Raw genomic sequence first — 15,240 nt, 5'->3', positions numbered from 1 at the left:
TTAGAGTAGTACTAATTCTGGCTGGCCAGGATTGGCTGATAAGGAGGGTACAATTTTATTGAAATGGATCCTGTCCCTGCTGAAACTGAAGAAAAGGGAGGTAGTGTGTTATTTATGGAATTTCAGTCCCTTATACAGGCTTGAGTTTGGAAAATTCATTACTGAAATTAACGCCAGACTCTTTGATAAAGAATTGAAAACACATGGAAATAAAGAAATGCAGTGGATCATATAATTTTCTACAAAGAAATATCCATCCAAACTATGTACTGTATATACCGATGAATGTAAATCTGATCCTAAGCATATGTTTGCATAGGTTCACTGTGTATACTGGTAAATGTAGACTTGATCCTAAGCATATGTTTGCATAGGTTTATTATGTATACTGGTAAATGTAGACTTGATCCTAAGCATATGTTTGCATAGGTTTATTATGGGATTTAATACTGTCAGTCCTGTATAGGACAATAATGGTTCCAGATAGGCAGGTAAAATGAACTTTACTCTAAAGGCAAATTTGTGGCTCTGTTTGCTGATAACAAGCAAATGAATAATTTTTGTCTACCTCAGTGACATATTTAACTCACTTTCAAATATGGCATCTGTTTCCATGAAAGCAGGGGGAGGCTGAAGTGTTGCAGAATGTGTGGATTTGACTATGCAAGTTTTTATTTGTTTTGCATATTGGACAATATCAATTCAATCCGATATAAAAAGTTTAGTCGATTTATTTACATAGTAATTAAGGTCACCAATCTGATATTTCCTAGTCATGATTTGAACATATCTTTCAGCTAATATCACTGTGGTCTCTACCAAAATTAATGCTGATTCCCTGCCCCAACACCCGTCCACCAATTTTATTCATTTAACATTTTTTGACTTCACTTGTAGTATTCTAACTGCCTTATACTTACCTTACTTTAGTTTTATATTCTATGTGTTATGGATGTACAACACTGGTATGATATATCACCTTGACCTTTTACTCATTAATTAAGTATCATGACGAGGCTGTTAAGATGTTTCACCTGACTTTATACTCATTAATTACATAATATGACAAGGCTGGTAAGATATTTCAGTCTTAAATTGGGGAGAGAAAAATGGTGACTCAATTTATTTTAATATTTTTCTGATTTTCTTAAATAATGCTCAATTTCACGTTTGCTAAGCCACAGCTATAAAGTCATGTATAACCTATAATCTACCTGTCTTGAATAGTACCGTGGCATTGTGTTTGCTGTCTAAAGATTGCCATGGACTAGTGGTAAACTCTTACATTCAAGTATATTAACCTTGTTACCACTTTTATTTCAAATCTCTCTATATCCATCTCAATTATTTTTTTTTCTTGCCTAGTTATTTGCATGCTTCTAAGGTTGATATTGTAATGCTTTAAGCCTATGTGACGCAGTACGTTTTAGAACAAGTACAAATTCATGTCACAGAGGCATACTACATAAAATATAGCAAAACTGAGATGTTAACAATTGAAAAAAAGAGAAAGTTGTAACTGAAACAAAACATTGGCAATTTCAAAAACTGACCTTGACATCTGCATCCTTACTCAATGACCTTGGCCTGGCAATGATATTCAGTTTCTCCATAAGATGTAAGATGAGATCCTTGTTGTCATGGCAATCAGGGTTATTTTCCTTCGTCCAGATGGCATCTGAAGATAAAAATGTCATTTGTAATCATTAACAAGTGCAGCACATTTAAAACTCATATTGAAATGCAGACACACGCATTGTACACGTGAGAGAATTTATTTATGTTTATTTCTAGTTTTGATTCCACTCATTTAGCTGTCATTGTCCCAACTCACTGCACTATTATCAGTGTATGCAAGAGTTCTGTAATATATTCCACTCCTACAGCTGTCTGTCAAGTCCAACTCACTGCACTATTATCAGCGTATGCAAGAGTTCTATAGTATATTCAACTCCTATAGCTGTCTGTCAAGTCCAACTCACTGCACTATTATCAGTGCATGCAAGAGTTCTATAATATATTCAACTCCAACAGCTGTCTTTCACAGTCCTACTCACAGCAATATCATATGTGCATGCAAGAGTGCTGTTGTATATTGTGCACATTTTCTTCAGCTGTTTCAATGACAAAAGAATAGAACTGGAAAATACAATAGCTATATATAAAGAAACATATTCATTGATTGTATGTTTAGAAATGTATTGGATAAACAAGTGGCCAAATTGTGTTTGATATTGCTCACCTATGTAGTTGATGTATGTTACAACATTGTGAATGCAAAATCATGCATATATTGAAACTCTAGAAGGGAAATAAAAGATTCATTTACGAAGTCAGTACTTAATAATAATGGTGTTACTTATCTCGATTCATTTGGCTGCATAAAAAAGACATACATGAAACCAGCATTGTCCATTAGATTTGTCCATAAAAGTCAGGGCCTGATTCATAACTAAGAAACGGTTGAAAGTCCCACTGTAGTATATACACTTACTTTGCATTACAAACGGTTGATGTCCCACTGTAGTATATACACTTACTTTGCATTACAAACGGTTGATAGTCCCACTGTAGTATATACACTTATTCTGCATTACAAACGGTTGATAGTCCCACTGTAGTATACCTGTTTACTTTGCATTACAAACGGTTGATGTCCCACTGTAGTATATACACTTACTTTGCATTACAAATGGTTGATAGTCCCACTGTAGTATATACACTTACTTTGCATTACAAACGGTTGATAGTCCCACTGTAGTATACATGTTTACTTTGCATTACAAACGGTTGATGTCCCACTGTAGTATATACACTTACTTTGCATTACAAATGGTTGATAGTCCCACTGTAGTATATACACTTACTTTGCATTACAAATGGTTGATAGTCCCACTGTAGTATATACACTTACTTTGCATTACAAACGGCTGATAGTCACATTGTAGTATATACACTTACTTTGTATTAGAAACAGTTGATGTCCCACTGTAGTATATACACTTACTTTGCATTACAAACGGTTGATAGTCTCACTGTAGTATATACACTTACTTTGGATTACAAACGGTTGATAGTCCCACTGTAGTATATACAGTTGATAATCCCACTGTAGTATATACACTTACTTTGCATTACAAAGCGAGTTAACATGTACAGTCACTATGGGTTCATGGGTTTTTCCTTACCTAATGCACCACTCAAAAAAGTGTGGTGCTGATCAGTCCTTTCAGGAGGGAACTGAACCACTTAAAGGTACATATCCTCCTCAATGGGAAGTAGAGACACTCCAAAAATGGTGCATCTTTTCCTAAATGGAAGGCAACAACACATTATGAGATGAGTGGTGCACCTCCTATGCATTGGGAGGCAGCAAAATGCTATGAGATAAGTTATGAATCTCCTCCACAATGAGTGGTAGCAACATGTTACGAAACGAATGGTGCATCTCCTCCTCCAAGAGAGGCAGTGACAAGCTACCAGTGACCGCTCCGGAGGCCTAGTGGCTAGAGCATCCGCCTCGGATGTGGGAGGTTGTGGGTTCGATCCCCGGCCGAGTCATACCAGAAACTTTAAAAAAATGGTACTAACAGCTGCCTCGCTTGGCGTTCAGCATTAAGAGGTTAGTGTTAGGACTGGTCGGCCTGGTGTCAGGATAATGTGACTGGGTGGGACATCATGCTACATGTCTGCGGAATGATGTCCCAGTGCTAGACATCACTATAAACTGCCACATTGCAGACATCGTAGCGATATGACTGAAAAATTGTTAAAGCTAAGTTAAAAATCAAAATCACATCACGTGCTACCAGATCAGTGTCATATCTCCTTTACTGCAATAGAAGGTAGTGAAGCTTTGGGAGGTGTCTTCTCATCAGAAGACTCAATGTTCTTGCAATTAACTGAGGGATCTGAACACAAAAAATAGAAGCCGAGGGAATTATTTATCTCTGGTATGAGTGTTCGGAGTCAGCAAGTATTCAGACCATGATCTGCACAAACCATAATGTTTGTGTGCATTTTTAACTTTTAATGTACGTTTCCACAGACTCATGAAATTATTATCTTTGAACAATGATTGATATATATATATATATATATATATATATATATTGTTTGTACTTGGAATATTCAATGCACTTTCCTACAGTGAATACAGTGTTCTATATGTATGTATGCATGTATGCATGTGAATTGATCCGGTGGCCTAGTGGTTAGAGCATCTGCCTCAGATGCGGGAAGTTGAAGGTTCGATCCCTTGCCGAGTCATAACAAAGACTGACAAAAATGGTACTAACAACTACCTGGCTTGGTGCTCAGGATTAAGAGATCAATGTTAGGACTGGTCAGCCTGGTGTCAGGATAATGTGACTGAGTGGGACATCATGCTACATGTCTGCAGCATGATGCCCCAGTGCTAGACATCACTATAAACTGCCACACTGCAGACTTCGTAGCGATATGACTGAAACTTGTTAAAGTTGCGTTAAGATTCCAAATCCCATCACACATCGCATGCATGTGTGCATGAATGCACGTATGTATGTATGTATCAATGGTGTGTGTATGTACATATGCATGCATGCATGCATACATGAATATATATATATATATATATATATATATATATATATATATATATATGACCGATTCTGTAACATCATTTCTTCATGATGTGTGTATCAAATTATCAATTACTACAGGTACTTTTATGCTATCTATTCGTATTTATACACAAATCTTTTTGAACTATTAAGAAGTCTCTTGTAGAATCCAGGGTATTCCGTATTCCACTCTGTTTTGGTGTATTTTTGTATATATATATATATACCGGGACCAGTTAGAGTGGCCGACTAAGTAACCTAAAAAATGTTACTTTTAGAGGAAGATTGAATGATTGTCCTTTTTGAGATGCTCCCTAGCCTTGGTCAGGTTAGTACCAGTGTTATTATAGCTCATGCCATCAAATAGTTGGTATTCATATCAACTGCGCAAGCATACAAACTCTTGCACATTCAAAGGAATGTGTTTTGATAGCCGATTGGCCATTAATCCTTTCCTGAGTAAGTTAGCAACTATTACTGCCCGATTTACACAAGTTATTCATTGATTATAAAAAGATACAAACTTGTGTTCCAAATTTAAATAGCAAGCAGCAGGGAGGGCGAATCCTACAAGCTACTTTTCCGAGATAACCCTTCCACTGAAACTATTCCCGATAGAAGCGTTATTTCCATGAAATAACACTTTTATTCAGAAAACGAGACAAAAAAATGTCCTTAGAAACGCTCTGCGTTTCCAGAAACGCTTTGTCGCCGCTGATATAACGCGAGTTACTTCAATAAATCCGACTCCGCCGACATAATTTCCACGGTGAGGTATCATCGAAAAATCATGTGTAGTTTGCGCCCTCCCTGCTGCTCTACGAAGACGAAGATTTCCAAGGAAACATTTTCACGTTAACCATACAGTGTATCAAGTCCGATACGGTATCGTGTCCGCGGGTCGTGTAAATTTATTGTCACAAATCCATGCTGGTTTCTTCGAGCGTGACTAAAGAAATTCTTAAACTTATTAATATCCATATCGCCGCTACACCAGGTTTGATGAATATTTCTCAGCGTATGAACATCAACTCCATTAAACACAGCAAGAAGATTACAGTTATCCCTGATTACTTTTGGTATTTGTGTGTAACGTTGAGTAATATAAATGACATCGGTGTTTTTATGACGACCCCGGGAAAATATTCTTGCAGGATTTTTTTGCTTGTCCAGCATCACATCATCATACACTACTAGGTTATTTATTTCCCCGTTAAGGTCTTCAACGCTGGGAGCTTCTTCGATATCAGTGATAAATTCAACTACTTCCTCGCCGTCTTCACTCAGCGCTTTTGCACTCTCATTAAAATCTTTTATAACATTATAGCATCGCTGATCATCTACAGATGGTGCTACCAAATACAGCTTATCCCACTTCATCCACTTCATTATCATGTTCAACAGCAGTTGCGTTTTACCCGATCCTGACGGTCCTATGATGATCATTCTGATAGAGTTTGGTAGCACTGAATTATGCTTAACTGGCTCCTTTCTTCGCGTCGCAGAAAAATCTGTAATTTCCATTTGTATATAAAGAATAATAATTATGGATCTATATTGTGTGAAGTGTCGGGCACGAACCCCTACGAATGATCTAACAACGGTTATAACAAAAAATAACAGACTAGCAACTTCAGGTACGTGTACGCGATGTGGCACAAAAAAATTTAGATTTCAAAAAAAAAGCCTGACAAAGTCAGCGGAGGTGACATTGCAGCCGCCCTCGGACGACTTCCAGGTACCCCTTGGGGAAAGTATCCCGGAGAAAAACATCTCCCAGGATACAATTACTGCGGTCCAGGGACCCGACTAGATATCAGGCTTGACAGCAACGATCAGCCCAAACCCGGCGAGTATCCGATAAACGCTATCGACGCAGCGTGTCACATACATGATATTGCTTATCGAAGTAAAGATCTACAAGACAGGCATATCGCGGATGTGAAATTAATTCATGCACTAAGCGCCATAAAAAATAAATCATTTAGGGAGTCACTCGCTAATTGGTTAGTAAGATCAGCGATGAAATCTAAATTAGTAATCGGGGCTGGATAATTAATAACGATGCAGACAAGTCCAAGGACTTCCAACGCTAGTGTTTCCATGCAAGCGATTTATTATTCCCCGGCCGGATACTGGAGAGGTAATGCAGCAATTAATAAACTCGCCAACGCGGCATCAGTAACACGCGAGGTTGCCAAAAAATGGCTGTCAAAACAAGCAATATGGCAAATCTACTTACCACCACCTCGACAAATCAACTTTGCACATTTTGATGTTAGTACCCCCAATGAAGTTCATCAGGCTGACATACTATTCCTGCCTCATGATACTGTCCGCAGAAAAATATACAAATACGCGCTAACAGTAGTTGATGTTGCTAGTAGATACAAAGAAGCAGAACCGTTAGCGACTAAAACAGCGTCCGAAGTCGCCTCTGCGTTTTCGCGAATTTATCAACGAGGACCTCTAAACTGGCCACGATTATTACAAGTTGATCCTGGCAAGGAATTTCAGGGCGCGGTGTCATCACTGACAAAGCAGCATAACGTTACCATACGACGAGGACATACTGAAATTCATCACGATCAGGCAATTGTTGAGCGATTTAATAGAACACTCGCTGAGAGATTATTCGGATACCAGTACGCGAGGGAATTCATTTACGATACGAGATCTCGTGAATGGGTTGCAAGACTGCCAAACGTGATCCACGCACTGAATAATGAAATTACCAGAACAACAAACATGAGACCTGTAAATGCAATCACAAAAAAATATATACCCCCGATCACTAAAGTGATTCACGGACATGTTTCAACGCAGCCAACGACGCTAGCGGGTAATGTCACCGTTAGGTATTTATACGAACCAGGCGAACTAGAAGGAGGAAAAAAAAGAGCAACCGATCCCACATGGAGTGTTACCACACACAAGATATCCAGCATAACCAGATCAACTGGAAGAAACGCAATCTACAGATTAGATTCGACTGCTCCTCAGCGTGGATTCACACGCGAGCAACTTCAGGTGATCCCCGCGGATACACAATTACCACCTCGATCACTTAAATAACTGCAGCAACACCTCTGCGTCGATTACACTCAAGACAGGTCAACATTACATTTTCACGCGTATGACCGCGATTACTATCTATTCTATCTACGGTAAATTGCCTTGGATTATTTTTCGAATACTGCCACAGCAATAAACAATTACAACTCGCACAGTGATTATTCTGACGCTCACGTAACGACAACACAGCGTTGATATCCAGGTTAAACTCTCTATTATTTTTCTTGTCACTTTGTCGGTAACTGTCTAATTTTTTTCTTATTTGATCTTTTTGCGTTAACTCAACAACGGCTGACTTCGTTGACGTATCTAATACAATTCTTCGTAACTGAGCCATCTTTCTTACTCTGGACACGGCTAAATAAACTAAATTTGACCATTCGATGCGGTCATCAACGATCCAAACAGTTGTATCAGAAATAGTTAATCCTTGTGCTGAATGAATCGTCATAGCATATCCTAGTGTCCACGGTGATTTATTTATTGCTAATGCATCTTCGACCGCATCGACGTTAACTGTTACTATATCATTCAATACTAAATTTTGTTTCTCTGGTTTTCCGGGAATATCAACATCAGTATTCTGCAATCGTGTATCATCTGGTCTATAACATAACGGCACTTCCAACGTTGGAAATTTCTGCCGCTGTAACTGAAATAGTCGCCGCTGAAGTGTATCTCTGACTGATTTTCTACTTGCAACAATTAAATCATCTGGTTTCCACGCCGTTAAAAAGTTATCAAATGAAGTCTCTGGAATTATTTCACGCATTATTTCACATTGGACTTTATTGGTTTGTAGCCTAATTAGTTTTTTAAACTCCTTTAATGTGTCATCAAGCGCTCTGATGTCATCACGCATTTCCTCGTAATAATCAACAAACCCTCTCAACCATTCGTGGGGAGATTCGCCGACAAATGGTGGTGGTTGACCATGATCGCCGCACATCACAACTGCGGTATTTTTCGTTAACAACCACGTCAGGAACCGTTGTAATGTATCCAGCGGCACAGTGTCTATTTCATCCCAGATGATTTTCTCCGGGATATACTTCGTTCCCATTCGCGTAGGAGTCCATGTACCGCCGCTGTATTTGAAAAAGCCGTGATAAGTGCAGGCCTTTACTCCGCGTTGTATCATTTCTCTGGCAAGTCTGTGTGTTGGTGTTAGCACGACCAAATCAGAACCGCGAAATAGTTCGATTGCACGAGTTGTCTTACCACAGCCTCCAGGTCCGTTCAAATAAACTGTTCTGTGTCTAGCAATTGGATCGTGCACAGAAGGTCCCGATGAAGGTGTCCATGACATCCCTGTTGATTTCCGATATTCATCTTTAATTTCGACATCAGCTGATGCGCAGTACGAGTGTAATTCTTCTTTTTTTACTCGCCATGTTCCCCATTGACCATCAGATTCTGGCAAATCTAACACAGTCAAATCGTCTTCGTGAATATAAAACGAATCTGTCGCAACTCTTGCCACGAAGGGAACTCTATTCACCATCGACAGTAAATTTATAGAAACATAAGCCAGCATAGAGGATCTCAAATGAGTATACTGAGCTGAATCACCGTCTATATAACTAACAACTGTTCCTAATCGTTTTCCGTCCGGGATTATTATGTCCTCGCGGGAGCAGAATGTATCTTTCGCAGTAGTATCCGCGATAATGAAATTTAATTCTTCCTCATCCATAATTAATCGACTGTGATGTCGTTTATGATCATATGCTCCGCCTTGAGTAAATTTACCTATCAATCTTCGGCCGAGATCTTTACAGTTGCGCTCTTCCTCGGACGTGTCCGCAGTTGGTAACCAAACTGAGGTTTGTTTTGAGTAACAAATAATCCCCGTACTGACAGTAATAGATTTTAATATTCCTTTATCAACCATAAATCGCAACAGCGAAAACGGTACCCATTTCTTTTCGTGGAAATGTCTGCCAAACCAAGCATAATTAATAGGATGTAACCGTGTTGCAAATTCGAACGATTCCACGTGAGCAAATCCAGTCAGGTCAAAATCAGGTAAAGGTCCGTTAATAGCTACTCTTGTCATTAAATTTGTGGGATGTCCAAACCGCGCAAAGTATTCAGCGCATTCACCACGGCCAAGAAAACTTCCTGGATAGCACGCAATCATATCCACCGATACCATATTATCACTAACAAATACACTATTCCATAAACCGCCGTGTCCGTATTCGATGCAACTCTGCTGAACATTCTCGAGAAAACTCTTCATGGTTGGTTTCCAATTATTTTTTTGTCGTGCTATATGTGCGGCAACACTTGGAACAGTAAAACAATTAGTTAGTAATTGATCAACTTGCTCAGTTGAATATTTTTCTGTGAGCGCTTTCATTTCATTTTGTAACTCCGCAGTTCTATATATTTCTCCGTTCGGGGTCACGAACTGGTCATAATCACCAACTTCAGAACTTCTAAACAACCATACCGATACCGGATCGGTTTTACTCATTTGATAAATACAATCAAACATACCCGCGGAATAATACCTTATAACACGATCGCGTGGAAATATTTTAACTGATTCCGTCCAGGCGTGGCTGTTGTGATCAATAATTGTTATTGAAGCTCCACTACGGTTGTATTTCGATTTATACAATTCCTCGCCTGTTAGCGATAATACCGTTATAGGAAATCTTAATAATTTTTCTAGCGCGGCAACATCCTTAATTGACGCCCCTACATCTTTGACTCGATTAGCCCATGTTGTTATTTTATTTTTTCTGATCTCAGTTAGACCATTTCCACGTGCTGCGTTTTTAAAATGTTCCATTACTCGCTCAGCTACACAATTTAACACCACTGATGTTTTCATTGGCGTGAGTTTATCTACACTTGGTTTCTTTATCGGATATATTCCGTAAACGACTGCAGTTACTGGATACGATCTGGCGTAATACGGTATATCAACCCCCGTCAACATTCCTGGTCTAGAATTATTGCTCAACAAAATAGTTTTCCTTTTAATGTCAAGGATAGGATCATTTTTATCACGGATAATCCACGTGTCATCGTCGTTTTCGTTGACCACTTTGACAATAAATTTTATCTGTATGAAATATCTTCTATCGTCGAGATACCCAATTATGTTACGCGCGATTGTATCGTTCATGGTAGCATCAATGATAACGCTCGCGTGAGCGATGCTAGCATCGCCAAAAACTCTTCGAGTTTCGGGGATAATTTTATATGTCGACCACACATGTGCGGCACCATCACGACGAAACTCTTCCTTGGCATTCTTGATAACACCAAGCAGTTCCTTTAACTCTCTTCGTCGTACATCACCGGTTAACCGGTCAAGATCGAATCGACCTCGGGGAAATTGGAGATTTCCAGGTTTTATTCTGGATAGTCTTTCAAAACTCATTATTATAATTAAGACAAGTATTTAAATAGACAAATATATTATATGCACCAATGCAAGTGGATTAAACTAAATTCATCAGCGCCGTGTAGCAAACCATGCAGACACGAATACTGTGGACAACATGCTCAACAGGTCCGTGGTGGGAGTCTAGGACCGATACCGTGTATCAGATGCGGCATTGGAGTACGAGGAAAAACTCAATTATGTTCAGCGTGTGGGGGGAAACGCTATCGAGAACTAAAACGGTATTATGATAAAAAAAATCCAGCCTCGAACACGTTCTCGGAGCGTGATTACATAAATAAGTTTTCAGACAAATTATGAATTAGACAAATGATTTGCTTATAGTATAATGAATCAAGAATTCGTCCCCGAACAAGAATTTGTTCCCGAACAAGAATTTGTTCCCGAACAAGAATTTGTTGCACATCCAACTATTCCAAATTATGAGGCAAACCGAGATGGCATAGTACGACACTACACGCGAAGACGACCAGTTGGTACAGTTGATAATGCTGGTTATTTAAGATTTACTGTTACCAAAGGGAGGTATTTATGTCATCGTTTCGTCTATGAGGTTTTTAACGGAGTGATCCCTAAGGGTTTTGTCATTGATCACATTAACGGTAACATACTTGATAACTCTATAAACAATCTTCGCGTGGTCACTCAGAGCAAGAACTGCCTACTGGGTAACACAGGGCGTTGTAAAACAGTTGCAAGAAGAGCTATTAAATCTATAAACGCAACCGGTGAAGAAATTGTATTCCAGTCAATAAACGCCGCCAGTAGGTATTTCGATATTTTTCCACCTGCTGTACAGTATGTCGCAGATGGGATCCGCAAAACAGCATTTTCAAAGAAGCTCAAACAGAAGATTTCATTCTGCTATATAACTCTTATCGCTGACACAAACGACGATAACTCCTCCACGAGTGTGTAACGCTCTGCAGAGTTGTCGTCGTCAGAGGATTTACTTCCCTTGAGAAAGCCACCTTGATAAAATATTTTATCGAGTTCATAACATGTAATCATTTATTTACCGTAGAATATATATTTTTTTACAAACAATATCCTCGTTTTACTGAATATATCCGACTGTTTTGCTCTTCTGTGCTTGTTATATGACCGCGCTCGAGAAAACATACAATTAAAATATTTTAAACAAGTCCCGCCCACTGCTAGAGCGAATTTGGAACTCGCAAGTAACAGTTGGGTTATATACGAAATCGCTCCCTAAGACCTTTGGGTCGATCGAAAGTCAGCACGCGCAAGCAAAACCATAAATTTAATCCGCCAATGGCGGGTGTCTTTTGTGCACCATCCAATGGTCGATTCAATGGATGGTTTTGCTCTGCTGCTGACCGTAGAAAATGACCCCCCTGCATGTTTGTGTCGTCTTAGGATAAGTTAGGATAAGTTAGGATAAGATTACATGTTCATTGTGCCTTTGCCTGCTATGACACTCGAATCAGAGGTAAAGGTTGTTTGTGTTGTCAAATAAATGTTTGCCGGGCTTGCTAGAAAACTCGATCCTAGAAGCCAGGATGTCTCGTTTTGTTTTTTGGCGATGCTAGTATTTTTCATGCATTTAAAAATATGAAAATATATAATAATATGAATCACGAAAATATAAATACCATACTTGTTGAAATTAAAGAATTACAACAGCGAGGTTTTAATATTTTACTAGACACTGAAACAATTATGTCAGATTTTGAATCCTTGAATGAGCTATCACGGCAGGGAAAGAACAATCTCCCCGCGTGTTATAGGTTCATTAAGGGTTTGCAAGATCACATTTACAGATCACTTGCCACGATAACTGAAAATCAGGTATCTGAATTTATTCCACTGTGCCGTGCAGTTGAGAAGATTCGTCTTGTATTGTCAAGCGAGTATGAGACTCGAAAATTAATTAGCACCAGGGTGAGACGGTTAAAAGGTTATATAAAGGACACGGAAATGCCTGAAAATACTAGTATTTGTGACTACGAGGCCGACAAGGAAGTATAAATACAGCCGCGTGTGACTCACAGCACAAAGTGAAAGTAGAACCTGAGCTAGCGTGGAAACTCAAAGCGGAAGCGAAAATGCAGAGCATTTCACAAGCACATTTCACGGGTAAAAAAAAAGTGTATTATTTTTTTTGCCCGAGCGTGGAAACTCTTCGAGTTTTACATGAGAAATGCTTTGCATTTCCAGAGAAGTCCTTAGACTTCCAGGATTTGCTTAAGCGTTTCAACATCAATACAACAATGAGAATAGTTCATAATCTGTTCTCGTTGACACCAAACTGTGATTGTATTATTTTGCTGTAGCTCTGTTAATTGTGACGACGTTAACAAGAAGTCTTCGTCGCCGTACACGTCAACGATTATTTTAACGGGGAAATACTGTTCTGGGAATGTCTGTATTTGAAATGCGGTTTTTATTGCCGTGTGAAGAATTTGCTTATCATGAATATGAACTCGTGCGTGAATGTATTCACACATTATATACAACTGTTTTTTTTTAAATGCGCGCCTGCGTGCTAAGCACTCGCATGAGAAGTCCTTTGGACGAGAAATGCAAAGCATTTCCAGAGAAACTCTTCCAGAAATGCTTTGCATTTCCAACGATGCCGGTTTTGATGGGGTATTTGCACGCGATGACGAAAGTGGACCACTGCAGAAAAAAACTATTATTATGGATCCGTTGACTTGTCCTTGTCCTCGAAGAGTTTCAGGACTTCACCAGTAAGTTCACGGAGACAGTCTCGCCACGCAGGTCCAACAACCCCCCCCGTTGGTCGACGAGTTTAAAATTTATCGTTGACAACCACGGATTATTACACCGCAGATAGACCACATTGATTGGTTCTTGCACAATCAGAAAACCAGGGGGGTCTTTTGGTGTGAACGTATACAGGATAAACCCCTGTTGGGCCGTCGTTGTGTCTGCGCTGTAGCTACCGTCGATGACGTCACATACAAGATTGACCGCAATAACATCTGTGATATTTACGATCCCGGGTGAGATGTGTCTGCCATCGGATGCTGTACTGTTGTCGTGCCTGAGAATAGTCGGCTGCGGTTTTGTTCGCGCGTACGCGTCAGTGATATCCTTGTAGGATTCCTCGATGAGATCCTGGACTGATTTTCGTAGCGTGCGCGCGTTATATCCGGGAAGTTTAAAATCTGGAATATCCTTCACGGGAATACCAAATAGGGTTGCAAAATTCGATCTTTTTTGGGTTCCATAATCGCCTTTGAGATCCAGTAGATGTTGAATTACTTTTTGATTTATAAATTCCATCGTGGATGCGAGTTTGTTTAGTTTTTCTATGGTGGTGATAATGTTCGTGCGAGAATGCAAAGCATTCCGAGAACTGCTTGCAGAAACGCTAGCGTTTCCAGTTCCTGGTTTTGTTATATCAGAGATATAATCTTGGAAATGTCCTCGCAACAGGTCTAGCTGTTGTTTATGTGCTTGTTTGATCGGATTAAAAAAATGAGCTTCTATGTCTTCTGGCTGGTAATTCCGGAATCTCCCGTCTTCGAAACCTACCCCTATTATATCTACGGGAATTCTAGGTGATGTTGAAAACCAGGCTTGGCCTGATCGTAATTGATCTGCAAATAATAAATGATCCCCGACGAGGTCGTGTAGTTCTTCCTTCGTGGTCTCGAAATCCGACTTCGATGGTGGCGGTGGACCCGGTTCGACCTCGGGTCGTTTTTGTGGCCATCCTAATACTGTTCGGATTGAGCTGCTATAAATATCCACGGCGTATCCCGGTGTTGAGATTTCAATGACCGCAGACAGCGTTGGTTCGTGCGCGGCTATAGATATTTTGGCTTCCTTGCCGGTGATTCGTTTTATTTGGCGTTGTATTTCCGCGTTGATTTCTTCGATCTGATAACTCCCAGTGGGTAGCGTAATTGTATCCCATTCAAATTCACGTTGTGGGTCCGCGCTGGGTCTCCCGAACACAAACGAATTATTCGGCTGCTGACCGGAAAATGATGCCGACCTGATATTGGGCCAGCTGTGATACGCACTGAGCTTCGACAACGCGATTTCGTTCACGGCAATTGGAGTTCGAAAATTAATGCTGAATTCTGGTGTCGTCGAGGACACTGAGATCATCGTTGTTTTTACCGGCGTTGTGTTTGTGAC

General features: G+C 39.7%; 1 protein-coding gene across 1 annotated transcript in view; it reads right to left on the bottom strand.

The window, feature by feature from the left end:
• LOC149791113 (uncharacterized) overlaps nt 1-15,240 on the bottom strand; it is a 142,919-nt gene that overhangs the window by 37,706 nt on the left and 89,973 nt on the right. Inside the window, exon 8 of the mRNA XM_089973032.1 lies at nt 1,554-1,678. Coding sequence (XP_089829158.1) covers nt 1,554-1,678 — 125 coding nt within the window. The remainder of the gene's footprint in view (nt 1-1,553; nt 1,679-15,240) is intronic.

This window comes from Sinohyriopsis cumingii, chromosome 10 (assembly GCF_028554795.1).
Source record: "Sinohyriopsis cumingii isolate HCF-2022 chromosome 10, ASM2855479v2, whole genome shotgun sequence".
NCBI lineage: Eukaryota > Metazoa > Mollusca > Bivalvia > Unionida > Unionidae > Sinohyriopsis > Sinohyriopsis cumingii.
This window is presented reverse-complemented; position numbering and strand designations above follow the sequence as displayed.